A 27,157-nucleotide genomic window follows, 5' to 3' on the forward strand; every position below is an offset into this window, starting at 1 on the left:
AACTATTTCTTTCTACGAAATGTATTTTTTGCATGGTTTTTTCTTATCCAATTTGTCGTTTAAAAATATAAACAATTGTTTCGCTATTCAATATTCCGTAAAATACACAAAGAAAACGAAAGTAGAAGCGATTGAAAATGGTCGACGTAAACACGTTAATCTCAGTGGCAGATAAAATTTATGAAGCAATTTCAATAACACTCAGTCCATTGGCATCACAGGTTGAAAGGAAACAGGCCTATCAGGTATTTTTTGCTTATATTTAGGGTGGTTCGCTCGTGGCTGATTGGCTAAAATAGATCCTACAGTCAGAAAAAACTGATAATTAGCCTGTCATATATTGATTGTAGTTTATATGCCATCCCCGTGTTCTTCATACCAGACGACGTCTTTTCATTGTTCTTCCATAACCTCAGGGTAGTCCGTTGTTGTTTCAAGAGCATCATAAGTTAAATCAGGTAATTATATGGTATACAGCTAGCTAATATTATACGATACACGGCTGTTTCGCTACGGTCAAATCGCGGACAAAACTAAAATGGCTTCCACAATTTTTTTGGAAATTTTGTGTTTTTATCATTTTTTAAGTTATTGAAACTTTTTTTGTGTTGTTTTAATTTTACTGAATTAAAAAGTATTAAAACGTTCTACTTTTCCCCTTTTTAAATATATAAATATGTTATACATGTGTGTTATAAATTTCGAGTTATTTCGTCGAACAAAACACACAAAACTAAAAAAAACATTATTTTTGGCGAAAGTATACCATCTTTCCAACCTTGTGCCAACACCGCGCTACTAGCTACGGACTTGAAAATTGGTATGGGGGGCCTGGAAACATGGTTCTATTGGCCGGTACCGTGCACCGTTCGTCTCGCAAACTATAAACTACTTAAATTTTAAGTTAAAGTCTTCTTTAGGCGCTAAAAAAGAGGAGAAAAAGTTGCCAAAGTGGTGCACAGCAATTTGATGTAGTGTGATCCCTTTTCTGTTTAATTAAATAATTATCTAAACTTCTAAGCAAGTCACAGTGATGGCGTTTAATGTTTTAGTAGGTATGGTTTTTCCCAGCAAAATTACGGCAACCCGGTGTTTACTTTTGACTTGATTGCTCGACCCGGGAATTCTAATCCGAAACCGGGATTTTTTAAAAATGTTGGAATAAGCGAGACAACAGTGTCTTAGCAATTTTGAAGCTAGCTAAAGTTTGGCAGAGCACGAGGTAAGGGAAAAACAGTAAACTACTTTATTTTGTAGGGATTTTAATATTATTTTTTGCTATAATATCACCCTTGGTTTTAAGAAATTGTTTTATAGCTTGTAAAACTTTAAACGTGGCTAATTGTTATCTTTTTTAATCTTTTTTCTTCTGTTTTGTATTTTTCTTAAAGAGTAGCTATTTTTGGTCCTACAGTTTTGCATTTTGCATCGTGTTTTGTAGCTAAATCACTTAATACTTCTTTTTTATATTTAGTTAAGACTTTGGTGGGCTCTTTCAAGATAAAATTGTTGCAATCAAAGATGTTTATGGCTAGCTAGCTAGCTAATCTTGGCTTTATCACAAGATTGGGTGCTATTTTATACAATTTATAAAGAAACACAAAATGATTGCTTTGTATATATTTAATGTATATAATAAATAAACTATTTATGCACAACTTGAGATATTTTCTACTAACATGATAAACTAGAATGTTGAAACTGTCGACTCTGAATGCTGTTTTATTAAATGTATGATGTCACATATTTGGCCCGAAAACCCTTAGGACCAAAAGTGACCCTTTGGACAATTTCGGACAGATAAATATTACATCTACATCATCTTTAATGGCCTCAGAATCCAAAGTAATGTTTTTTATTCAGTTAATAAACAAATTTTAAGCATACATTCAGGCTCTAAAGGCCGTTTTTCACATAATTTCTCACATTTGGCCCAAAAATAACCCTTTGGACAATTTCGGACAGACTAATATGTCATCTACATCATCTTTAATGGCCTTAGAATCCAAAGTAATGTTTTTTGTTCAGTTAATAAACAAACTTTAAGCATACATTGAGGCTCAAGGCCGTTTTTCACATAGGTCTCACATTTGGCCCAAAAATAACCCTTTGGACAATTTCTAATATTTTTTAATAAAATTAATTAATTTTTATTCCAGATATTTAACCTAACCTGTGGACCATAAAAAACATGTTTCCTTAACTTTATTCTAGAGATATTGTGGAAGACATTCATCTAAATGATAATTTTTAAGTCATTTTTAGAAATTTTGGCCTAAATATACCAATTTCGGACAGGTGTCCAAAAATTTTTTTCTTTTAATAATATGGACAATTTATCTGAGATTATTATTCTTTTTACAGAATATAAAAATTTTATTTCGTTCTTGAGATATCTTGTTTTAACTGAGAGGGTAATTCGAATTATTTTTTCGTAACATTTTTGTCCGCTTCGAAACAGCTGTGATATGACAGCTGCCATATTTGTTTTGATTATGCTGGCCGCCGGGGTTTGAAATTTTTATTTAACCAGAACATGCTATGGAACTAGATAGCTATGGAAAAATCAATATCGAAAAAAAGTGTGAAAATTTATAAATGAAAAGATCTCTAGCTACCTATAGTTAGCTGTAGCTATAAGCGGCTAATTATACTGTACTTACACAGTCCTTTTCAGGAGAGGCTTTTACCACGCACACGCCTAAATGGTTTTAGGCGTGTGATTAATCACAAATAAATATTGAGTTTTCAAAATCAACCTATAAAATCCATTTTGTAGTGTGCAATGGCTGCCCTTGAAATAATAATTGTTAGAGACTTGGTCGAAGATAGATAATGTGCTTATTTTACATGGCTAGCCTCACAAATATCGAGGGATATACCCTGTCTATTATTTCCAGGAGGGGCAACTGCCTAGATGGAGAGTCCTAGAGTATTTAATGCTCTTTTTGAGATACGCAGACCCAATTAAGGCCCACACTCTACTAGAAAACTCCTGGCAACATCCAACGGCACACACAATGTGCTCTCCCCAATTTCCCTCACATGGCTTGGGTTAACCCGGGCCTATGGTAACATTTACTCCCCTATGTTAAATCGCCGTCAAGAGGAATCGAACCCTGTGGTTATAGCTCTCGTAATCTGTGTCTCCGGCACAGATTACGAGAGCTATAACCACTAATCTACGGCATCACAACTAATCTACAGCACCACGTTGAACACTTTTAGATCTCAGAAATTATTGAATAGTTCTGGTCCTTTTAATCCACAAGATAAACGTCGATGAAGCATGGATGAAGCAAGTCTGCAAAACTGCACTTACAGGCGGAATATACATTTTATCATGGATTTAATTGTATATAGATAATTTCTTCATTTGAAAAAAACAATTGGAAACCATAGCAGGTCCGAATTTTATGGATTTTTTCTTTATGCCTGTAAAATCGAAACCCACGTGCGGTATTTTTTTTCTGTGAAAATTTTGTTAAAGTGTAGCTGAACTTTTTGAAGTTTTATATAAGCCACATGGATAAAGATTTTTTTAATTTGAAAACCAAGCATATTTTTGCCTATTTGCGAATCATCGCACACCTACTCAAATATTCCTGAAAAAGGCTGTTACAGTACTGAAGTTTGTTTTTTAAATCAAAAATATTTTCCTCGTCGTAAGCTTCCTACGGGCCAAACCAACCGTAATTTTCACGAAAACAAAAAAATAAAAATATCAAGCAAAAAGTTTGAAAAATGAAAACAAACAAACATTTTCTTATCCCATCCCGTGAAAAAATGATTATTGTTGTAACACCATCCTATGTTATAATTATTATATGTTTAAAATTACGCTTGCTAAAATCTAATACTGCAAGACTTTTAGTCAATACCATTTAGGAAAAATATTAGGAACAAGGTAGAATAGGCTTGTCGTAACACCCTTCTCTGTTTTGAATCTAAATAAATAGTTTAAATGCTGCGGCTTTAATTATTGTCAACTAAACTACCGTTCATAAAAAGATTTTGCACTTAAATTTAGATTTTCTTACTGCGCAAAAAATACATGCGCCATTTTGCATGTTGAAAACAATAGAATTCATGTCTTGTTCGCGAAATTTAATTAGCTCATGTGAACTGCGTGTGTCCCATTGTTGTATTAAATTGCTTCATCAAGAGATTAACGGAAGAAAATAAAATTTAATAAAGATTTAAGTTTCTATTGTTTATACTCACGAACGGCAATGTTAAAGCATTTATTTATAAATGTTATGTTTTCTGTGATGCTCAATTTTATTTCTTTTTACACAAAGCTAAATGTTATACTTCGCACATAAAATATACGTAACTCTTTAAAAATTGTGCAAAGCATTTTCTTATAAAAGTTAGTGTTTTGACAAAAATTACAATTGGCTTCTGGAAAATGGAAACAAACGAAATAAAAACATTGTTTTAATGTTCAGATGATCGTCCTAAGAACAAAAAGAGATGTTAGAAATGTTTTTTAGATCGCATATTAAAAACTTAAGAACGAAAAGCGGCGATAGAAAAGCTTTTTTAGATTGCATTTTAAAATTTAGGAACAAAGAACGACGATAGAAATGCTTTTTTAGATTGTGTTTTAAAAGTTTAAGAACGAAAACCAGCAATAGAAAAGCTTTTTTAGATCGCATTTCTAAAGTTTAAAAACGAAAAGCAGCGATAGAAATGCTTTTTTAGATCGCATTTTAAAAGTTTAATAACAAAAACCAGCAATAGAAAAGCTCTCACAATGAGTGTTTAGATCTGTCAAGAACGTCAAAAGTCAGATTTTTAGATTTTTTTTTCTGCGGTATTGAAATTGATTTTTTTTGAAATCTTATCGTGAAGGAAAAAGTTCTGAAAGTAGGGTTTTTCTGTTTGCGGTGTTAAACGTTGCTTTTTATAAGAAGAACTTGTAAAAGTTTTGCATGTTAAAAATTATTCTTCAATGATAAAGAAATATTACTAAAAGTTTTAAAAAGTAGAAGCATTAGTTTTTTTTAAATATTACATGTTATGTTCGTTCTTTTTTCTAAAATAATATATTTCAATAGCCTTCGCGATCATTAACAGATATAAACAATAACATGAATGTTACATGTGACAACAAAAGGATTTATCAAATCTTATTGTTATGTCTTCCGCATGACGATAGCAATAGAAAGCAATTAAGTTCATGTGTAAACAAAAGATATGTGAACCTTCTTTATGTAGACATAGGATCGTTACACGAGGTCGTAAAACTTCCATACATGTAAAGTTACATGCAGGCGGTACTGTATCTCCTCCCCATTGCTGCAATTTATTTTATCATGTACATAGTGAAAATTATATAAACATTAGAAAAAAATGTTCCGTACATCGCTGTTATAGACAATCAATGATTATTATTATGTTGTCTATTATTATCTCAGCAATTGGAGACAGAAAGTTAAGACTGAGAGTGTCACTAGGTCAGACACTCGGTTTTCGTGTTTAGGGTTCGCAAGTTTAAATGCCCCCACTTGTCTCGAGCACAAAAAAAGAGAAAAACACAGAACTAAAAAACAAACGAAAATTATGCTTTTAACACCCTCCTCCATTGTTATTTATTATTTTTGTTGTTCCGACCATCAATACCATCGATAATAATACGCGCTCACGATGTTAGGTGTTCTTATTCAAGTACTGTACCATATAATTATCCTACCTCAACTAAATATCCTGGTACAGGCTAATTATCAGTTATTAAGTGATCAACCATTTTCAATCACAATATATTTCGACTTTTGTCATCATCAGGTAAAATCTAAAATAATAGTAAAATCAGTTGATACAAGTTAAAAAGTATCAACAACATACTAAGCTAAAAATAATATTGGATTATATCCAATTATATCCTGGAACTCACAGGAATGTTGTACCAAATGTTAAAGATCACCAACAAAAAAACAGATTGCAGCATACGTTAAATCGTGCCTAAGACCATCGATTTAATGTTGGTGATACTGTACTTGTTGCTGATGAAACACCACACACAAAAAATTTACTCCATGTTGAAAGTCAACACCATTTTTCTTTTCTGCAGTCAAAGGAAACGCAATGTTCTTACAACACAGTAACATGCTGGAAAATTTTCCTTTTTCATTATTTTACTTCCCACACTTTTAATTTCTGTTTATATTGTCATGCTTGTCAAAGTAAAGAAATAAAAGCAAACCTTGCATCTCTGAAACTAATGCTTTTCATGTTGGACAGGAGTCGGGTTGTAATCTGTCAGAATTTTATTAAAATAGACCAACAAAAAATAAAATTGGTGCTATGTGTGCGAAACTTTCAGAAGTCTTTATTAGATATCTTTTGGATGATTTACCTTGGGTTTGGACAAAAAGGAGCTTTGGATTTTTTTTCACCTTCCAGGCATCTCTTTGGCAATTATATAAATTTCTATGCTTTCAGGTTGTAGATGAATTCCATGACTCGCCATTATGTTCTGACGTTGGCATTTATCTTTTCAATAACAAAAGCAAATTTGACACTGCAATTCGGAAATGTGGGTTACAGTTAGTGGAGCATTACATTATGTATGTTTGATTTTTTACGAAGTATATGAGTTGTGTTTTTGAAATTAAAATATTTTTTTCTTTTTGTTTATTTTAATTTAGTTCAAAGTGGAATCAATGTGATGAATTGAAAAGACACTCTTTCAAACTAGAGGCTGTAAAACTAATAGAGCATGTAAGTTTTGTTTCTATTGGATGGTCTTGCTAATTAACATGTAGAAAAAAACAAACATGGCTGAAAAATTCAGCAAATAAAAAAATCTATGTTGTATCAGCCAAGAAATAAAACCTGCTATTTTTTCAAATATGTTTGTACTTTCTTTGTTGATAAAAATTTAAATTATCTCTATTGCATGAGCTTACCGTATTACTCTATCATTCCCCCAGTGGGATTGGGATTTCAGCCGTAGAAAAAAGCAAGGTTTGCTAGAGAGGTGAAATATTAGGGAGGAAAGATTCCTGAAAACCAAGTTGATATTATTCCCAATAAAAAGAAATCAGCAAGAAAATACAGAATTCTGACGGTAAAAAACTAGAGAGGCAGAAGTAGTAAAGATGTGGGAATAATAGAGTAAACACAGTAACAAGTTTTTTTGAACCTTGTCTTTTATTTCTATTTTTTTTTAAATGTTTTGCATAAAAGACTTTGTAATTTTTTTTATAAAAAGTGTTACAGACCTTGATACAAGCTTAACTTCAGTACAAAGTCTATAGCTTATGTTTTGTTACTGATTTCTGTTTTGTTACTGATTTCTGTTTTGTTACTGATTTCTGTCTTGTTACTGATTTCTGTTTTGTTACTGATTTCTGTTTTAGGCACAGTTCAATGAACCAACATATCTAAAGGAAGCTGTTGTAAAAGTAATCGTTGAAATTATTAAGCGTTCCTGGCCGCAACAGTGGGATTCCTTGTTTCAAGACTTATCAAACTTACAAGCGTTAGGGGTTTGTTGCAACATTTTACATTTATTATGCTAAGTTTAGGTATGATGGTAATTAGTGTAAAAGGGCTTTTAAAAAGTGCACCTTCTCTAAAGGCCGAGTACATTTAAGGTAAAGAAAGTCCTAGGTTAATTTAAAGGAATTTCTGCATTAAAAATAGTATATGGAGGATAAAAAGGTGTCAAGTCTTCTGAAATTCTTTCTAAAAAAATTTCACTCACAAGTTATTCAAGATTTAAAATTTGGTAACTTATAATGTCATTAGAAGTTTTATTGCACTTCGAAAGAAGATCACCATTTGAACCATTATAAAAGACTCTTATTTACTTTGTGGGTCGTTTACTGTGCATGTATATTTTACATCCAGATCAATTAAACGATCAGGTGCTCTATTTATAAAAACACGTTTCAGACAAAAATTTATTTTCGGTTAATTATCTTGTGACATGAAGTCTTAGTCCTGACAACTTGACCCTCTCCTAGCACAAATTGTAGTTGCTATAATGTGGTGAATATAATTTATTGGTTTTTCTCAACACCCAAAAGACATTTTTATTTATTTTATTTACTAGGTAAATTGCCTGTAGAAAAATCCACTTTATTAGGAAGGCAAACAGGCTGCAGATATATTTTGATAATGTCTTTTACCTGGTGTTTCTGAGCTGGAAAAGCCAATTTAAATATGGAAGGGTTGTTTGTTTTTGATGAACAGTTAGGAGATGTTTGGGTTTGGAGGCTTTTTTATGACTTCATCCACCTGTTCTGTATAATACAGGTGATTTGGCTGAGCTTTGTGGAACTGGTCCAAATTTGGTCGCAGGTGGCTCTTAGTTATACCCAGGCGATATTTGACATCAGGTATTTCACCTGTTTCCAAGTTATTTAGCATCAAACTTAAAGTGCAATTTAATGACTTTACTACTAATAATAATTGTCTGTCAAAAAAAAGCCAATTCAAAAGATGTGTTAAGAAGGTAATAATGATCTAGCCACTGGTTATCTAACAAAGGTTATGTTATGCAGAGTTACTTTTCCATAAAACACAGCTTCAGTAACTTTCTTGGTGTTTTACATAGGTGACTGTTTTAATAGGTGCTGATGGGCTAACTAACTTCTGCATAAAATAGGATTTTTGTTATGTGTCATCATTTGACTCTTAGGATGCCCAACTAGAATTGGTTTTGATCATCCTTATGCGTCTTTCTGAAGATATAAATGGTCTCGATGCAAAACTGACATCAATGCGAATGAAAGAAATGTTGACAACACTCAATGATAATATGGAAGACTTGTTCATATTTTTTATTGAGACACTACAAACCAAAGTTATGTTGTTAAAAGAGAAGGTATTATATCGCGTATTGTTTAATTAGTAAACCCTTTTTAATCTAAATTAGCTACTTTCGCTTTAAGTCAAAAAATGATAGGAATAACTGGGTTAATTTAGAAAACAATGTTGCTTTAAATTTTTTTATCTTGCAATTTGAAAGAATTACGAGGGGCACAGTTATAAAATGTGCTATTAGTGTTAGGGTTAATATATGCTATTTGTTTCCTTTTTAAGTAGCTCATAAATTTTACTTTCTTCTGTCAGTTGTGGAATATAATAACTGCACCAATGATTCTGAATTTATATAGCAAAACATTGTCAGGCTAATTTTAAGTTTTGTTATATAAAATGTCAACATCGTCAAATTTAAAAAAAAATTCTGTTAGCATGACATGTCATGTGTTTTCTTTTCATATATAGATTGATGACACAACTTTGCGACTTGCTGAGGCATCGATTTTCACCATTACAGCATATGCATCATGGGTTAAATTTGACCACCTCATTGCAAAAAATAAAATTCTTTTCCAAGTGTTGGTTTGGCTTCTCGAAGTTGACAAGCTTAAATCTCATGTTTGCAATTGCTTGAGCATAATTTTTGAAAGAAAGGTTAGCAATCTTTGTTATCTTTCTTCAGGGTCCTAAGTCTGTCCAAAGTCTATATTAAAGTCTAGTTTGGTTATATATATTATTTTGGTTTAGTTGAATAATTTTTTTTATCAAATGAGCAATTTTTTTTAAAAAATAGAAGGAGAGCAATTTCCATCAAAAGCAAAAGCTAATTATTGACATTATACATGATGTAAGGTGTGAAATGCAAAGCAGTTTTATTGTTCACAGAAATTGTTTACTTCTCAGGCAGAAAACGAAAAGAGGGTGGAATTGTTGATTATTTTGTCTGAAGATGCACTGGGTATCGTAAAAAAGGCTGCTCTGTGAGTATAGTGTAGTATCGTTATAAACCTAATCACGTCATCTCCCTGATATTGATTTATTTCTTAAATAATGGTTTTACCATGTAAATTTCTCAAAGCCACTATTCTATTCTTGATATAAAAACATTTATAAGTAATCATTCATTTTACCTGATAAAACTTTGTGTATTTCATTTTAACAAACTTGTCTTGCTTACTTTGGTAATTTGTTCTTGAATTTCTATGTTAATTGGGTAATAAGGACACATCAAGACCCAAGTTCAGGAGAGTCTAAGTTAAGTTCTTAATTTTTATCTTACAACTAAAAAAAGTCATGCATAACCAGAACATTCATGAAATATTTTATTTTTAACCCATCAAATTTAAGGTGCAAGTTTAATTTATAATTTCTTGTACTGGTATAATAAATTGACTCATAAGGTATACATACAACAATAGTGTTGCTCACTAGTGGCAAACATGTAAGAAAATGTTATATTATTTATTTAGCATCGATTTTTCTACAATTTAAATCATGAAAAAACTTATTAATAACAAAACATGGATAAAAATGTGTGATAATTTGGCATGGACCAGAAATACCTCTAAGTTTTATACCCTAATCGAAATTTGGTATATAAATGGCTATATAAACACATTTAGCTCTTGCTATGTCTCAGAAACAAATCATATACTTTTTCACAGTCCTTTTTTTGCTTTTTTTTTGTTGTTTCTGCTTTTATCAATTTGCTATGGGGATTTTTCATTTTCAGTGCTGCTTATAAAAAGGCAAGTGAATGTGAAGAAGAATATCAATTCTTGAAAAACCTTGTCAATATGATGTCGAACTTTGGAAGGTTTCAAATTGCATCATTATGGGTAAACGTTCGAACTTATTATAGTATAAGAATAACATTCTTTTGATATTTTTTTAACAACATGATAATAAAGGTTAATATGTCAGATCCAAATTACCGTAATGCTTGAATAAACGCCCCCTTCCATTAAACGCCCCCCCCCCTTTTCAGTCATTTTTTAAATAAGCGCCCCCTCGAATAGACGCCCCCCCTTGAATAGACACCCCTTCCTCATAAGGGGAGTTTCTGCGAGTACTTAGTTACTTTTTTTCTAAATCTTAGGTTAAGGTTGGAAATTTAGCTTTTCACTTTTGAAGTTCATTCTCTAAAACATGTGAATATCTTTTATTTTCTGTTGTGAAGATATATATTATAGGTATCCTTAAAAACTGCAAAATAGACGAAGTGTAAAAAATTTAATAAACACCCCCCTCTCCCAAAAATGTCAAAAAATTTAATAAATGCTCGGGCGGTTATTTGAAGCATTACGGTAGGTCTGTTACATGTTTTTTTATAAGCATGACATTTTTAAGCATGTGTATGCTTGAATTTAATAAATTTTTAAGCATAAAGCATTATGTGAAGCCTAAGAAAATGTTGTGAAGTTTTTATGTTTTTTGTTTCATGAGCAGTTTTCTTTTTGTTCTTTATGTCTGAATTAACCACTATGTAGTGAGATTTAAGTTGTAATTACTAATGTTCAAAATTATAGTGTAATATTTTTTTTTAAATAAGCATATTTTAGGCTTGACAATGTGTTTTTCAAAAGCGCTTTGCGTTTTTTTTAAATTTAGTTATTTATTACGAAATGAATCTTTTTTATCTTCACCTCTCTAATGATGTTTCTAAAACCCAAAACAAAGATAAAAACAATGTTGAAACCTTGTAAAATAAACAAACATTGTTGTAGTTTTTAAGTCCCTGTGTTAAATTTCATATACATGTAAATAGCATTTTACCAGGATTGATAACCTTAAATTTAATGTTTGCTTTCTTTTGTTAGGTTATCGGGATAAGTACAGCCAAGTTGTGGAAGTCCTTCTTCACTCACAAACTTATTCAAAAAGATAAAATGCTACAATCTCTTATTTCAGAATTATTGAACTGTTTATTTGTAAAGATGACTAGGGTAGGTACTGTAGAATTAGAAAATATCACGTCGATAGGGTGTGAAAACTTTAAGACAAAAATGTTTTTTTTCAATCTCCTACAATGAAACACCCTATTGTCATAATATGTTATGCCAATGTTTACAAACAAACTTTTGCAATTTTTAGATTGGAAATCCTCTACTTCGATCTAGTCCAGGTAATTGCTTTAGCGTGATGGACTTCTCTGATATTGAGGATTTTAATGAAGCATTTGGGGGTAAGTGACAAATAACAAGAATATTAACCCTTTCTCTTTACCCTGTATGTAACGTCTAAATGTAATTTTTGACTTTTAGGTCTATGATTAAAATATAACATGTTTTTGTAGTTATCTAAGATAATCTGAGGTGATATATGATGTTGAACTGATGTTGAATTGATGTTGAATTGATGTTGAATTGATGTTGAATTGATGTTGTAGAACTCAAAAGTTATTTAACAAGTTATTTTAAATTTATGAAAAAACTCTTTTTGTTAAGATTGTTTACATTTAAAGATTTTGATCTCGTGAATAAGATTATTCACACTTAAAGATTTTGACATTTAATTTGCATAAATTATGACAGGATTTCCATCATATAAGCAGTGCTTTTTGCCATATTGGAGAAACAATGTGGCTATTAATAAGGGGGAGGTTCTCGTATTCAGAACCTGTTTTTAGTGAAAAAATGTTGAGCATTTGCTTTTTATTTTCGAAAAAGCCTGGCATAGCCTGAAATTTTCAATAAAAGTACGAGTGGCAACAATATATGTCATTTTGGTCACACATAGTTTGTCATTAGTTTGTATTGTCATAATTCTGGACCTGTATAAGATATAGAATCAAACTTTGTAGCAAAAACAAAATGGAAGACATTACAAACGTTCTCGGCAATGCTGCTAGTTTCTTACCACCAGTCCTGTTCAATTTTTTGTTTCCCCTTTTTTTAACTTTGGATTTGCTTGTCAATTTTAAAAAAAGAGATTATAGGCTAGTTCCAATAGGATTTATAATTATACCCACAAAATTTTATTGCAAAATAAAAGTTGCAGAATGGTCTACGAAAATGTATGGGCCTGGTATGCCATGTAATCCGGCTTTATTTTGAAAACATATTTTTCTGTTTTATTTCGGTGGCTCGTTTATCTTGGGAAAGTTTGAGTCCATTACCTTTCACTAGTCAAAAAAGAATTATAGAAGTTATGAGCAATTTTTGTGGAGCAAACATGAGAATGTTCACTAACAAAGTTCAAGATCATTTATCACCTTGCATTCCCTTTAACTTTTAACTTTTTATTTATTTCAGATGCAAGATGTATCACAATGTGTGTTATAAAATTAATGACAGAACTTTCACCTGATGCTGTGCTGATGCATTGTTTATCAAATATAAAAGATGCTACATCCACGCCTCCTCCGTCAGTTTCAAGTAAGCTCTTTGTTCATCATGATATGTCTAATTTTTCTGTATGGTTCTTTCATCTTGTAGATTATTAATTAATATTATATTTATTATATTTATATTAATATTATATTTTATTATTAATTTCCCTTTGCACCCGTTATAAAAGCATATCTTTTAATAAATGTTAATTTTGCAACAACAGTTAACACGTAGAAACTTTTTTACCGACTGATGGCCTTGTGATAGAGCGTTCGCCTCCAGTGCAGAAAGTCTTGGGTTTAAATTCTGGTCTAGCCAGAGTGTGAATCTATTATTTCTGCTTAACGTTCAACATGAGAATAGGATTGATATCTTAGGCGATTGTCTAGTTGAGCGGTTGTTGTGCTTGGACGACTTCCGTAGCTTAAATAGGAGCTTTAAATGCATTAGGACCACCTTCGCAGGATCCTCATTGATGACAGTTTTATAAGCAACTGAAGATGCTATCCTGGGTAAATAATAAAAATAATAATTATTATTATTTAATCCAATATTTCTTGTTGGTAATCTTACTAAAATAAATAGCCACAACGATTGGAAAAGTTTGAAGAATATTAAACTATTTCAGAACTTACTTTGTTTTGCCTATCTAATAATACAAGAGACTCAAATAATTTGTTTAAAACTTGGTTATTATGTGACTATAGAAATATAGGCGAAGATGGTAGCACGTTCGGCTTGTACTCATAAGGTTTCAGGTTCGAGTCCCCACTCCGACGCACTTTAAATGTAGTGTTGTCAGTCTATTTAGTGCTATCTACTGACCGCTGATCGGCTTGTGTAGCAGACAAACAAGTTAGAGCAATGCTATACTTATCTCTAGCGGTAATGTAACAAAGTTAATGAAATCTCAAAGGACGTTAAAACTTTCCGTTACTTATAATATTGATAATTAGGTACTGTGCAAATGTTTATTGATACTGTAGGCGATAAAGTTGACGAAGCCATGCAGACGATGCATTATATACGTTGGGAAGCTTTGGCTCAATATTCTCGAAATGCTTTTAGTTGTGTTTATTTCAAGTCTTGCAAGGTATTGTAATAATCACCTATTGATAATCACTTATTGTGACAAAACTATAGTTGGATTTCAGCGTGACGTCATTTGTTCACTTGTTAGCGGTAAGCTCTTTGGCTCTGACATTTGCGTGCTATAAAAAAATGCTAGGATTTGGTGAAGTAAAGTCTTTTCCTGTATATTTCTTCTCACGAAAACATCGTTGAGATTATAAACTATCATCGAGTGTATAGATTGGTATGCCTTCTGATTTATTTGAATTCATTTAAAGTCCTAAAAATACCTTTGTGCGAAGAAATAGACTCATAATTACTTTGCTTCACCTAGCGCCCCCAACTTTTTTTCCTGCCACGCAAGTGTCAAGGCCGAAAACCGCTTAAAATATAAACAACGGAATTCATCTATTGTTTCGTGTGGCTGTAGGTAGTACAAACAAGTCTTGTATTGTAACACGTGTTAAATTTGTTGTTTAGAATATTTCACCGGATGTTGTTAATTTATTTAATGATGTACTGAACTCGTTACTGGTATATAAGTGTGAGGTAAAATCAACTATCTGATTTTGCTTTATGTTACAGAGAATTTACAATTTATGAAACTACACTGGACTTATACCTTCACTGCTTTTATTAAGTAATACATTAGTTGTTTATCTTACATTTTGTGAATTAATTAATTCTTTGCCTTTGATTTTAAGCATTAAGTTAATTTAGTATAACAACCGAGTTCAAAATTTGTTCACTTTAAATTCTGTAATGGCAAAATTTTGTGAATATAAGGTGATAAAGGATGCCTAAAAAAGGTTTTCATTGGTTAATAATAAGGTACCGTAATTATTGGAATGAGATTTTTGGGTGCTTAATAATTTTATTTTTTGAGGCCTTTCTCAAGAAGAGCAGTTTAAAGATGTTAGTTGCTGTTTCAAATCATTATGTATCTTTACTAACTTCTCATAAATGTAACATTAAATGTCGCGTTTGAGAATTATTATTGCTCTTTTATAGGCTCCAGTGTTTTTAATTCCAGTTGTTAGCTGCATGGAGGCCATTTTTCCTGTCTTCAAATACTCCCAGGAATATTTATTACCTGCAATGCAAATGGTAAGGTGATTTTTTTGACTATGAATTGAGATGAATTAAAGCTTCCACAACATCAACTTGCTCTAGCGGTCATGGTGTAATAATAGCGTATTCGGCTAGTAATCATAAGGTTTCAGGTTCGAGTCTCCACTCCGGCGCACTTTAAATGTAGTGTTGTCAGCCCATTTGGTGCCATCTACTGACCGCCAAACAGCTTGTGTGGCAGGCGAGCAAGTTAGAGCAATGCTATACTTATCTCTTGCGGTATTGTAACATAATTACAGTTGGAGGGGAGGAAGAGCCAGCCATTAGGATGGAATCCCCAAGGACAATAAAATTTCCCGTTACTTACTTTCTTGCTCATTGATATATCTGTGGATAGCTGGATTCTTCAAGGGAAATGAAGGTTTATTTTTAGTTATTTACTAGTTCTGTTTAGTTAATTGGCGTGATAAGCACGAGCAGTACAACAGCTGATCAACAACAGGGAAAACTCAAAAGACAAGCATGTGGATCGTTCAGTAATTTGTGCAAAGAAATTCCGGAAATACTAGTGGTACGGTGTTCTGTTGTACACGGGTTTGAAAATCTGAATGCTTTAATGAAATTAAAGCAGCTCCTTTGTTCATACATACACTGTTTTGTATCAAAGGAAATCTAAACTATAGAACTATAAAAATAAAGTATTAAATTTTGATTTTTTTAAATATGCACCTTTCATTACCATGGATACAAATGTTTTTTTAGAACATTTTTGCTGACTTGCAGATACTGTTTGCTGATCAATTTCAACAACCACATCTCACCAATCATGACAAGGCCATGTTACTGGAAGGTCTTTTAACAATTAGGTAAATTCAATTGCCAACCGTTCTGTACAATGCTTACGAAATCATGCCGAAATTGAAAAGTTCAAATCGACTATTGAAAACTAGCTACTATCAATTTTGTCATACTGATATGGATTTGATGGTGAATCTCTTTAGAATTGCTATTAATCAAGAAAGCTCGCTACCATTTCATCCCTATAACAATAGCTGTTGTCTGTCTGTTTACCTGTTACGAAAACACGAAATGCGATATATAAAGGACGGGCGACCCCGCAGATTTTTCGTTCTCTCTATAATAGCAGTATTTTGTCTGTTTGTCTGCTAAATAAAGCCTCGTGCAACGGGCACACCAAGTAGCGTGTAGTTTAAAGACGAGCGACCCCGTGGATTTTTCCACGGGTTAACGACTAGTTTCTATAATAATCGCCGTCTGTTAGCCAAAACCTGGTCATGCTAAACCACGCACGAACTCCTAAAATTAAAATAAGTAATGTGATTTATTTTTATCGACTTTGATGCGACGTGCAAATTGCGGTGGATATTCCACGGACTTACGGCTAGTAAAATACATTTCTGCTGTTTCTTGTGCTCGTGAATAAGGCCGATCCTATTCTTGTTGACCCTGGGTTGCAAATATGATTCGAGAAAGAAGAGTTTTTTAATTTTTTTTTTTTTTTTGCTCGTATAAAAGTAGCTTGGGTTTGCTACAACAAATTCTAGTCAATAATATGTTTATGTGTTATAGTAATCACTTACAAGATGGTGAGGTACAAAAAGACTTCATATGTAAGATGTTTGAATATGCAGGAAGATCATTCGACAAAGTGAAAGAGTAAGTTCTTATTTTTTCGAGTGTTTTTTTATTTGCTCGTTTGTCTGTTGGGAGGTGTAAGAAGCATAACTATGTACATAATTTAAACTCCTTACTTAACTTTGTTACTGTTTCCTTTTTGTTTTTAAGGAGACACAATTATCAATTTTTGTACTTTAAAATTTTATGTCAAATCAGAAACATGAAAAATTAGTTCCAACGCGACACTTGACCCTCCTGTTTCATGTTTTGTCACGAATTTAGGCCCACGGTTTTACAGAGAGCAAGCATACCAATCCCTCCAGCGTTTATTTAAAGGGCTACAATTCTCCATCACACATGGCTGTGTGAAATATAGTGAAATGTACTTTGAAAATTTACAGAAGAAAGATAATTTTTATTAACCTCACTGGCCTTACTTATGTTTTAGTGCTTAGAAAACTAAGTTCTAACAAAAATAATAATAAACACCATTTCTGAGTATTGAGTATAAAGTAATATAGAGGTACAAAGGACTTCATTAAAGGTTGTTGTCTCTTGGTCAAGTATAATACGCCATTTCGTAATTAGCGCAGCCATATTTTATTTTACCGCAAGTAAAGCAAGTTAGACTTTGACCTCCCGTTCTCCGGAAAGAAGTCTACAGACAGTGCTAAAATGAAGAGGTTCTTTTAACAGATTAACTCTTTACATTGATTTTTTTGATTATTTTTATATATCAGCATTGTCTTTTAAGCCTTTGTTTTGCAGTAAAATTATATGTTTCAAAACATGTCAAACCCAAGGTGTATTGGAAATTCCGATTTACAACACGATACAAGGTCTGGGGGAACAGGATTTAATACTGTTGCCTTAATGTAAACAAAGACTTGCCAAAATGGGCGATAAATCTCTCAAAAAAGCCTCTCCTTTTTGGTATATACTTCTTGTATGCTTCGTTACCGAAAACAGAAGGTTCAAAGTCCAACTTGCACCTCTTGCGGGAAAATTAAATATGGCTGTGCTAATTCCGAAAAGGCGTATGAAAGTGAATTTTAAGATTCAGGTTTAAAAAAAGGTATTGGGGTTTTATATAGTGATGTTCTTAATCACGTTTTAGTACTTTGGATGATACAATGAAGTTCGCTGTGTTTTTTGGTTTGAATAAAAGTTGTGTTGAAGACGGTATGCTAATTTTTCGAATTGCAGTTCCTTGCTGTAGTGGTTGAATGATTGGTGCCGTATGTGGTAGATATATTAACTAAACATATCCGTTTTGTTGTGGTACTAAGGATGGTTTCTACCTGAAAATTTTTTACAACCTTTTAAAGCTTGTTGCGCTTACTTAGGTTTAAATATATTTTTGTATTTGCGAGTTATCAATCTGTGATTTTTTACTGTCCTATATCTCTTGCTTTTAGACGAATTAAAAAACAGGCGGAAAGAAGTGAGTTGAATTGTTTTTTGTAGTTTAACAGCTAACCCTTTTTAGACCCATAAAGGCTAGTAATTTGTAGGCTAGTACATTGGAAATGTTTAAGTTTTAGCGTGTTAAATTATTATGGAGTATGCTTTAAAAACTGTTAATACTTGTGAAACAAATATTTCCACTGCGTTCAAAGCGAAATTTTTGAAGATTGTTTTAAGATCTGCGGATATAGTGAATTTCTAAAGAGTTGGTGCAATTTATAAGGGCTTGGAAATAGAAAATTGAGTTACCAATTTTACAGTGTTTTTGTATAAATGACTGCTTTTCTTAGAAAGGAAATTAAAAAATAATTTACTCATTCTTCCATTAGTTTTTTTTTTTGCAAATTTGAGTCCAAAACAACTTCTAGATAGTTTGGAAGTTGGAATGATAAGAGGATAAAGGATAAATTTTATTTAAAACGCTATTTTGAGTTTGCCGCCATTATTATATGGTAACAATGGCTACAAAGAAACATTCGCAAATTTGTAAAAACATATTATAGATATTAACATTGTCGCATAGATTTTCATGCCAAAAGAAAATGCTTGTAATCTAGGTTTTTAGATTAACCAAAATTTATTACTTTAAAAAAAGATTTTTTACTTTAGGTCATGATGGCGCTTTATATATACCAAGCAGTGTCGAGATGTTTTGCAGTTACAAATGAGAAAACGGTATTCTAAAAATTATTTACTTGATATAATATACAGATGTTTTTAGTGGTATCGCTACGAATAAGTGAAGCACCTGAAAGTTGGCATCAGTTATTGTAATATCACCAACACGCTTAGATAATATTTCACTGACTCCAGTTGAACATACTTATTTTGTCTACAGATGGATGACAACCCTACCGAACAAGCGATTAACGAAAGTACTCAAAAATATCCATGGGTTCAACTAATGATAAATGTTTTACCAACTATGTTCGATTTAGCCAAGTAGGTATTTTTTTTTCGGTTGATTCATAATAGGGTTGTTAAGTTTCCTTTACTCGCCTTCGAACATAAGAATCATTTGTCTGCTAGAAAAATCCTTGTAAAAAATGAGAAATATATTTAACTTCTAAGATTTATATTCACATTTAGACAGTTTTGCCTCTTGTGGACCATAGAAGATCAGTTAATACCAAACGCATTATCACAAAGTAAAATTGAAGCTCAAAGTGTTGCAAGTAAGTAAAATACTATTATTATTTTTCCGAATATTTTTACAGGATATAGCCACTTCTATTCTTCTGTGGGTCCTGTGTTTAGAATGTATGCATTAAGTATACACCGGCATTACCTACCCAATTTCCCTCACATGGCATGGGTTGACCCGTAGCTGTGGTAAAGGCACTTGCTAAATATACCCGCGCCGTGGACCGAACCACGAACCTTGTGGTTACGAAGCGAACTCCATAATCACAAGGCCACGCGCAATAACAAAGATGATACTTTAATATGTTGGTTGATCAACTTTTTTAATACAGCGCCTGGACAAGTTGCTATAGATACCCACTTTAGCACATTGATAATTTAAATAATTTTGGATGCCCTACCGTTTGATGGGGATGTGGGATCGATGCATTACGAAAAATTTCTTTAACTTAACTACAATAATAAGTTAATTTTAACAGTAACTGCAGCCATGTCTAGTTTTATGTATGGTCATACTAACTAGATCTGGAATTGAAAATTTTAACATTCTGTGTTTCCTTGTAGATAAAAGTGATGACGATACAAATTTAGGAAATTTAGTTCAAAATCATCTTATGGTACTTCACGGTTTAATGTACGTTATATTTATATTATTTTCAGGCCTGACCTTATTGAAGTTTCATTTTTCAGTTAACTATTTTACCTTTTTTTGTCATTAGTTACATAGCCATAGTTGGCTAGTCAATGTTAACGCTGCACTAAAATTTTGGCCCCAATTTGCACCAAACTGGCCAGCAAACCTACTTTTATTTATTTTGTTTAGCTACACAACATTGTTTCACTGTGGCACATGTATCGGTCCAGCACTGTATTCTTTAGCTGAACTACAAGTTGTCATGGTTGAAAAATTAGTTAAGCCGTGGACGCACTTACCTAATTATAGGTTAAGGAAAATATGGCGTATCTTTTCATTACACATACGGTCATGTGTTTAAATTACTATATTGTTACACGTTTCAGTTTTTAACAGTTTTTTATTTTTTTATTTTTTTCAGTTTATTATTAAAGAAATGCATATTGTTTTTCCAAAATACTGCTTCCTACAATTTTCTTGCTTAAATTTATAAGTAATCTATAGTTCTTACTATAGCTGCTAATTATCGAAATAAGTCATTAAAAAACTGGAATTTTTAACACTGATGACATACATTTTTACCTTAATAAGTGTGAACAAGGATTTGTTAAAGGATTCGTGCTGTCTTGTCCAGCAGCGAATTATGAAGCGTTGATGGGCCCATTTCTTTCTGTAGCAGTTAAAGATATGTTTGAGGTAGGAATTGTACGAATGGTGTTGTCGTTGTTTTGTCGGTTTTTTGTCGACGTCGTTGTTGACGTTGCGGTGGGTATAATTACTACGCAGTGAGGACAGGAAGAAACGACGACCAACTTGAGAGTTTTTACTGCAGGTCACGGAATGTTTGCTAAACAAAGTCCAACTTTTTTGTCCAATTAGTTGTTTAAAGGGATTCTTGCATTGAAAATGATATTTTTATATGTTGTGGAGGATAAAAAGTTGTTTATCAAGTCCTTTGGAATTTTTAAAAAAATCCTTTTTCATTCTCAAGTTATTCAACATTTAAATATTTAAAATCTGAGAACTTATGACAATATGTTGACGTTACATTTCTACCTTTAATTAAAGATGAGATCACTTTTAAGCTACAAATTCACATATGTCAAGATATCATCAAGAGCATAAGTCCACACTACTAAAAAGTTTTGATATTTTGTAAGTTTGCAAGATATTTCAAGTATTAATTTATGCTTACTACCTTATGACATCATTAATGATGATGTCATAAGGTCGGATGGGAATCTTTGAAGCTTAATATCTCAAGAACAAAAAAGATTTTTAAAAAATTCCAAAAGAATAAAAAACTTTTTATCCTCTTTAACACAAAAAAATTCATTTTCAATGCAGGAATCCCTTTATGTCAACAACAATAACTTCATATTCTTTTACTACAGATAATGTTGGTTTTAACATGTTGACAAAAAATACTTCATCGCGGCGACACAATGTGTTTTCCTATGATATCGTTGATTTTGTCGTGTCGTGGCTATTGTTTTAACTAATAATACACTATATCTGATAACATTTCGATCCTACCACAGTGTGTCCACTCTTTTAAAAAATTTAAAACTAGGGAAACTTGTTTTGCAAAAATAATGAAAATACAGCCGTTGTAAAAATGATCAAAATACACAGCTCTCCTTTTCATTGGATCTTGCTATAAGGGAATGTTTCAACGTCCTCTATTAAACATCATTATCACTTAACTTTTTTTTTGATTTTAGAGATTGTGTGTGGAATGGAAAAAAATTGAAGAATTAGTTAAAACGAAAAAAGAGTAAGTTCAAAGAATTTCTTTTTTTCCTTAATTTGTGTTTTAATGTATTTTTCTTTGCATTTATTTTGAAAATTTATGTTCCACCAGCGACGCGTTGCATGTAGTTAACTTTTCCTTTTTGTGGTTTTCCGTTTAAAATCCACTTCCTTTTTTACATTTTATTTTGACTAACAAAGGTGATAAATTAGACTTTGCGGTTTTTTTACCCCCGTCTGTTACAAGTTTGGAAATTAGTTAAGAAGACAGTGAAAATGTTAATTGAATTTTTCAGAGTATATAAAGGAAAAGAAGTTAGGGCTATAATAATAATTAGGAGTTTAGGAGAAATACCTAGGAGGGAAAACGACTATCAATTTTCTCCCTTAGTGGGAGAAAATTCGATTGATAGTCGGGAAATAGTCACCAACGCTTTTTTTTAATTCTGGCATCATGAATTTTCAATCAGCAGTCCTGCCCGCGCTGTTCGCCCCTCCTTTAACGTCGTTGTTCAAGTGTTAGAAACAAAACATTAGCGTGTTTTCTGTTCTATTTTTAGAAATATGTCTGATGGCGAGGGGAACAACGAGAAAGCAGAAATAATAGAAGAAAGAAATATGTATAATTTATCTAAAGAGTTTATTGATATAATAGGTATGTAAAATATTTTCCATTTTTATCGTGTGATTTTTTCAGGATTATTTCTGATTTGAATTTATTCTTGTTATCCGATAAATTTGCTGCGGCGACTCATCTGTTGTCAAAATAGTCACCCTATTAAAATCCGGCTTTAACGGTCGAGTATAATTATTAGATAAGATGAGATTGAAACAGTTCAATCTGCAGTCGCCAGAACTGCGAGATGGATACAAAACCATATACACCTTGAATATCGTAAAAGTGGTAATATCCTTACGATACTCGCGCGTAGCTTGTCTGGATGACGTGCACATTTAGATGTAAGATTTCTCATGGCTTGTCCGTGTCGGTATACATTACTGAATTTACTCAGTGTCCCTAAAGTTAAAATGAAAAATTTTTCTTAAATAAATTTACAAATTTCAAATACTGGAGATGGTCTATTGTTTTCTTGGTTATTATTTTTTTCCTAAACCATTATTCTCTTGTTTTGTATTCTATGCCATCCCCATGGATCCCCTCCTCCCTGTCCCCTATACCCCAGCCTGAAATAGAGTGAGTTATACATGATCTTAAAAAATTTTTACAGTAATAATTGCATTCTTTCTTTTAGTTTCATTGTGTGTATTTAAAAGAGAAAAAGAAAAGGAGGGCGTGAAAATTTCCGAGAGTAAGTCATCACTTGTATGTACGTGTATTTTCTGTTTACACGGCATATACTCCATGATTCTTTTTCAGTCGTACTGCGAAGCAAATTATGAGTGTTTCGGCAGTTTAGGCAGCAAACGTTTGCCTTACCATTTATTATTCGTGATGACTGGCCAAACGCACCCTTTATTAAAAATAAAATGTGAGGTAGTTTTTTAATTAAAGGAAATGTGACCACGAAGAGGCAAATTATCAAGGCACCAATGAAAAAAATTGCGGCGTGTCGGCGATGGACGAAACAGCTTTTCGGTCGAATAGTATAAAAACCAAGTCCTAACATGCTTCATTTTAACCAATGAAATGGTTTTATCTTCGCCAAAGCAAAAGAGGTTAACTTGAAACAAGTAAAATCACTTTGAAGTTTCATTTTAAATATTATCGACTAGTTTCTACATATTACAAATGTCATAATCATGATACAGTAAAAAATTTTTTAGTGTTGTATATAAAAAACACGGTAAATTTTATGAAATATGTCCAGGTCTTCTGCATTAGCAGTACCGGAGTCTGTTACTAATGCAAAATCCCATGGCTCAGTGACATGTTTAGAACCTAATGTATATATGAGAAAATGCTAAAATATGTTAAACAAAACAAGAATGGTATCCGACATCAGTGTTCAGTTCAGGTCAATTTACACAAACGGAAATTATTTGTAGCTATATCAGGAAATTATTTCACAGTGTAAAAATTGATATATGTGTTTGAAGATTTTTAGTACGTGTTGACGATTCCACGAGAACCGCTCCTGAGAACATTCCTTATTAGAACAGAATTATTATGTCACCGACTGTGCAGCATGTGTCACAGCTAGCTAGCTGTCTCAACGAATTCTCTTATGATGCTAGCATACAGAATCCTTTGAGACCTAAATAGATAGTTTCATGCCAACTAAATTGGTAGTTTCATACTAGCTAAGCTGCTACTGTTGTGCTAGCTAGCTTTAGGTGTAAATGATAAAAGCTGACTACACTGCATTATTTTCAAACTAACTGCGTTGTTTTAAATAAGATTAAAAATTGAAAAAAAAATATTTTTAGATAGTGCAGGAGTGTTTGGCAAACTTGGTGAATTTTTGTTACTGTATGAAGTAAGTAGCGTGGTATTTTTCGTTGTTGTAGTTAGTTGTTATTGTAGTTGTTGCTCTCCATCGTAGTGAGCTCATAAACATTGTGGTTCGTTATACTTTTCAATTCACAGGGAACCAATTTAACGCTTATATGCACTTTATTTACGGCTGTCACGTGGCCAGATGCGAGTGTGGTCTACAGAATTTCGAAACTGCTCGTAGCTATCGTGAAAAAGGTAATTAGTTTCTGATAAAGTATTTTTTCAAAAAAAGTTGGAAAATTTGTTTCTATGAATTTGTTGTTTAGATATTTTATTACCTTTTGCATTCTGGTGCACATAGCGTCCAACATCCATTTTTTTCACCCTTTGTTTCCGCAATTGAATAGCTTCTGTATAACCGTCTTCTACAATTTTGTACAAACGATATAAACTTTTCCATTTAGGTATTTCTATCTGGATCTCCTGTAAATCCTGAAATACCGAATCAGTTATTACTGTTGCTGCTTCAAGTGAGTTAATTTATGACATGCCTGTCAAAAATACAATTTTTAAACCTTTTTAAATTAAACGAATTTAAAGATTACCAGTCGTTACCCCGTGGAAAAATCCACGGGTTCGCTCTCTTTTATATTTGCGCAGCTAAGCTAAAATTTTGTGTAACAGACGGACAGACGTATGCGGGTATTATAATGTAGATACGATAAACGAGGTAAGCTAGAACTCGTGTTTGGTGTTTAGGGACTGCAACTCCATGGTGCGGACGATGTGGCTCACGCAGCTATCACGAATGCAGCTTTGGATGTTTATTTACTGCTGGTTTGTTTGTGTTGTCGGTTTTGTTTGTTTTTGTTTGTTTGCTTGTTTTGTTTGTTTGGTTGCTTTAAAAAAAGTAGTACAGTAAAACATTCAAACTAAACCACTAGTAGCTAAAACTTTTACCTTCATTGATTCTTGTCTTCTCAATGTGTGCTCTGTTTTGTTACTTCCTATAATGAATGCCATTTATTGATTGATTTAAACAGAGGGAACAATATCCTGGAGTGGTGAGAATTCTCTTGATGATACCAACATGTACGGAAGAGGAGCTACAGGTAAATGATGTACACGCATTATTTTGACATGGAAGATAGAACTCACTAAAGTGTTAATTTGTCTCATTCCCTTGGTCACTAATAGAAATTCGATCTGGATGTATTTGCCAGTGATCAACCGCTGACTGAAAATCAAAAAAGAAAAGCATTTCGAAAGTTAGTAGAAGGAGCTTGTGGGGTTAGTAGCAATATTGTTTATATATTATAACTTTGTAGTCACGCCTAATTACTTACTCAAAATGCCGGAATGATTGTCTAACTGAGTGTGTCTAAATGAGTGAGGTAATTATATTTCTGACGTCATCAGACAGGTAGGGAAAAAGTTCGACAATTTACCAATCAAAAATCACACTAATTTCACTAATTGTGTTTTATTCATGTTTTTTTTTACATTTTAGAAAACCATAAGCCAACTTTACTGCAACAATGTCAAGATCAGAGACTTGCCACCACTCGCGCCGCGACTTAAAAGACAACACAAGTCTGTTCTTGAGGAAGTTGATTCTGACAGTGGTTTGTGTTCGTTTTTTGCTGGTGATACATGACAGGATGTCTCCGAGAACAAAAATAATTCTTAGCGTTTCTGTGGAAGCCTGAAAACGTGACAGAATGAACAAAAGAAGGCCGGCTACCTAAGGCTCAGTGATGGTATCAGACACAGTAGTGATGCTGACTCCAGAAATTACAATAACAATAACCTTTTTGATATCTTTAGTTGTTTCGTAAATTAGGTCAATGGGTTCTGAAGTTTTAACAACTCCTAATTTTTTAATGCAAAGATTTGTTTACTTTTCATTCCATACTTTCCCATCTCTCTGGATTCACTCCAGGTTGCTTTGTAATCAGGCATGGAGGTGCAACAGATGGTAGGTAATAGTGATGTCCCCATCGGTTCTACGTGACAAAACTTATTTCTTGACCGAAGTTAGGGTTGATAAAAAGTTCAATCGGATGAAATTCTGGTTGCTTTTTTCTTTCAACACATAAGTGCTAACTTTTGGTCCTATTTTTCAGCACCATGAAAAGTTTTGCGATCGGATCCTTATAGTTGTGAAATTAAAACACCGCGAAAATGGGTTTTGGAGTCAACCGCGAAATTTAAATGCGCTAAAAATCGGTTCAAAAGTTATATAATACAAGATCTTGATAAAGGGAGAAAAATGCCGAAAGACAATTTTAAATAAAAAACAAGAAGCCCTGGGGGCTCTAAGAATTTCCGCGCGCTACGAAAATATTTGATGAAAACCTGCTAGTTCGTTGTGTTATTGTGCCAAACATTCGAAGGGGTTTGGTGCATGAACCTCCGAAGATAAAGCACACCAGTGACATTATATCTTACAACAAACGCAAACAAAACGAAGCGTGTCATATAAACTCACATTTTAAAAGAGATTGCTAACAAAAAATACAGCTTATCATTCATGGTTGAGAGTCTTGCGATTGAAACGTTTATGGTCTTAAACGGCATTAGTTGACAAAAAATTAAAATTTTGACTAACTTTCAAAATTTTGAATTACTTTTTTTATTAACTGTGTCAATTTTTGTCGAAAATAAAACATTTTAATTTTTATATAAATTTTGACCTGAAATGACATTTAGGTTACAAAAAATCAAACTTTTGTACCATCATCATTTTCAGCATACTTTATTTGTTAACTGTGCCAATTTTTGTTGAAAATGAAGTAGTCTTAATTTTTGGACCAATTTTGGCCTAAAATGACATTTAAGGTGGCAAAAAACAATATTTTGATGTCACCATCA

The 27,157-nt window shown here is 32.5% G+C and overlaps 1 protein-coding gene across 4 annotated transcripts; it reads left to right on the plus strand.

Moving 5' to 3' along the window:
- Positions 1-15: 15 nt before the first annotated feature.
- LOC130656229 (exportin-5-like) lies at positions 16-26,195 on the plus strand. 4 transcript variants are annotated; one of them, XM_057459058.1, is made up of 35 exons: positions 16-245; positions 6,448-6,572; positions 6,654-6,726; positions 7,368-7,496; positions 8,654-8,839; positions 9,244-9,432; positions 9,682-9,758; positions 10,511-10,616; positions 11,598-11,723; positions 11,872-11,962; positions 13,032-13,154; positions 14,096-14,202; positions 14,661-14,729; positions 15,192-15,287; positions 15,706-15,822; positions 16,014-16,117; positions 16,842-16,928; positions 18,007-18,071; positions 18,308-18,333; positions 18,966-19,031; positions 19,195-19,298; positions 19,446-19,531; positions 20,064-20,133; positions 20,323-20,459; positions 20,735-20,829; positions 21,858-21,910; positions 22,446-22,540; positions 23,139-23,195; positions 24,274-24,323; positions 24,434-24,538; positions 24,748-24,813; positions 25,043-25,120; positions 25,327-25,395; positions 25,481-25,573; positions 25,794-26,195. In XM_057459058.1, the coding sequence occupies exons 1-35, from the start codon at positions 138-140 to the stop codon at positions 25,938-25,940; spliced, it is 3,375 nt and encodes a 1,124-aa protein (XP_057315041.1). In that variant the 5' UTR covers positions 16-137; the 3' UTR covers positions 25,941-26,195. The 4 variants fall into 4 exon arrangements, 3 of the variants coding, with proteins under 3 accessions (XP_057315041.1, XP_057315040.1, XP_057315042.1); XM_057459057.1 differs by lacking the exon at positions 16-245 and having other exon boundaries at positions 6,268-6,572; XM_057459059.1 differs by lacking the exons at positions 16-245; positions 6,448-6,572; positions 6,654-6,726; positions 7,368-7,496 and adding an exon at positions 8,272-8,351.
- Positions 26,196-27,157: the final 962 nt, after the last annotated feature.

This window comes from Hydractinia symbiolongicarpus, chromosome 9 (assembly GCF_029227915.1).
Source record: "Hydractinia symbiolongicarpus strain clone_291-10 chromosome 9, HSymV2.1, whole genome shotgun sequence".
Classification (NCBI taxonomy): domain Eukaryota; kingdom Metazoa; phylum Cnidaria; class Hydrozoa; order Anthoathecata; family Hydractiniidae; genus Hydractinia; species Hydractinia symbiolongicarpus.

What these genes read in the sequence shown, in the direction of transcription:
- LOC130656229 (XM_057459057.1), top strand. Translation starts at nt 6,310, where the DNA reads ATGTGTGCGAAACTTTCAGAAGTCTTTATTAGATATCTTTTGGATGAT. An exon ending in CTGTAAAACTAATAGAGCAT is followed by an intron (nt 6,727 to 7,367) that starts GTAAGTTTTGTT and finishes TTTCTGTTTTAG; the next exon opens with GCACAGTTCAATGAACCAAC. An exon ending in GCATAATTTTTGAAAGAAAG is followed by an intron (nt 9,433 to 9,681) that starts GTTAGCAATCTT and finishes TTTACTTCTCAG; the next exon opens with GCAGAAAACGAAAAGAGGGT.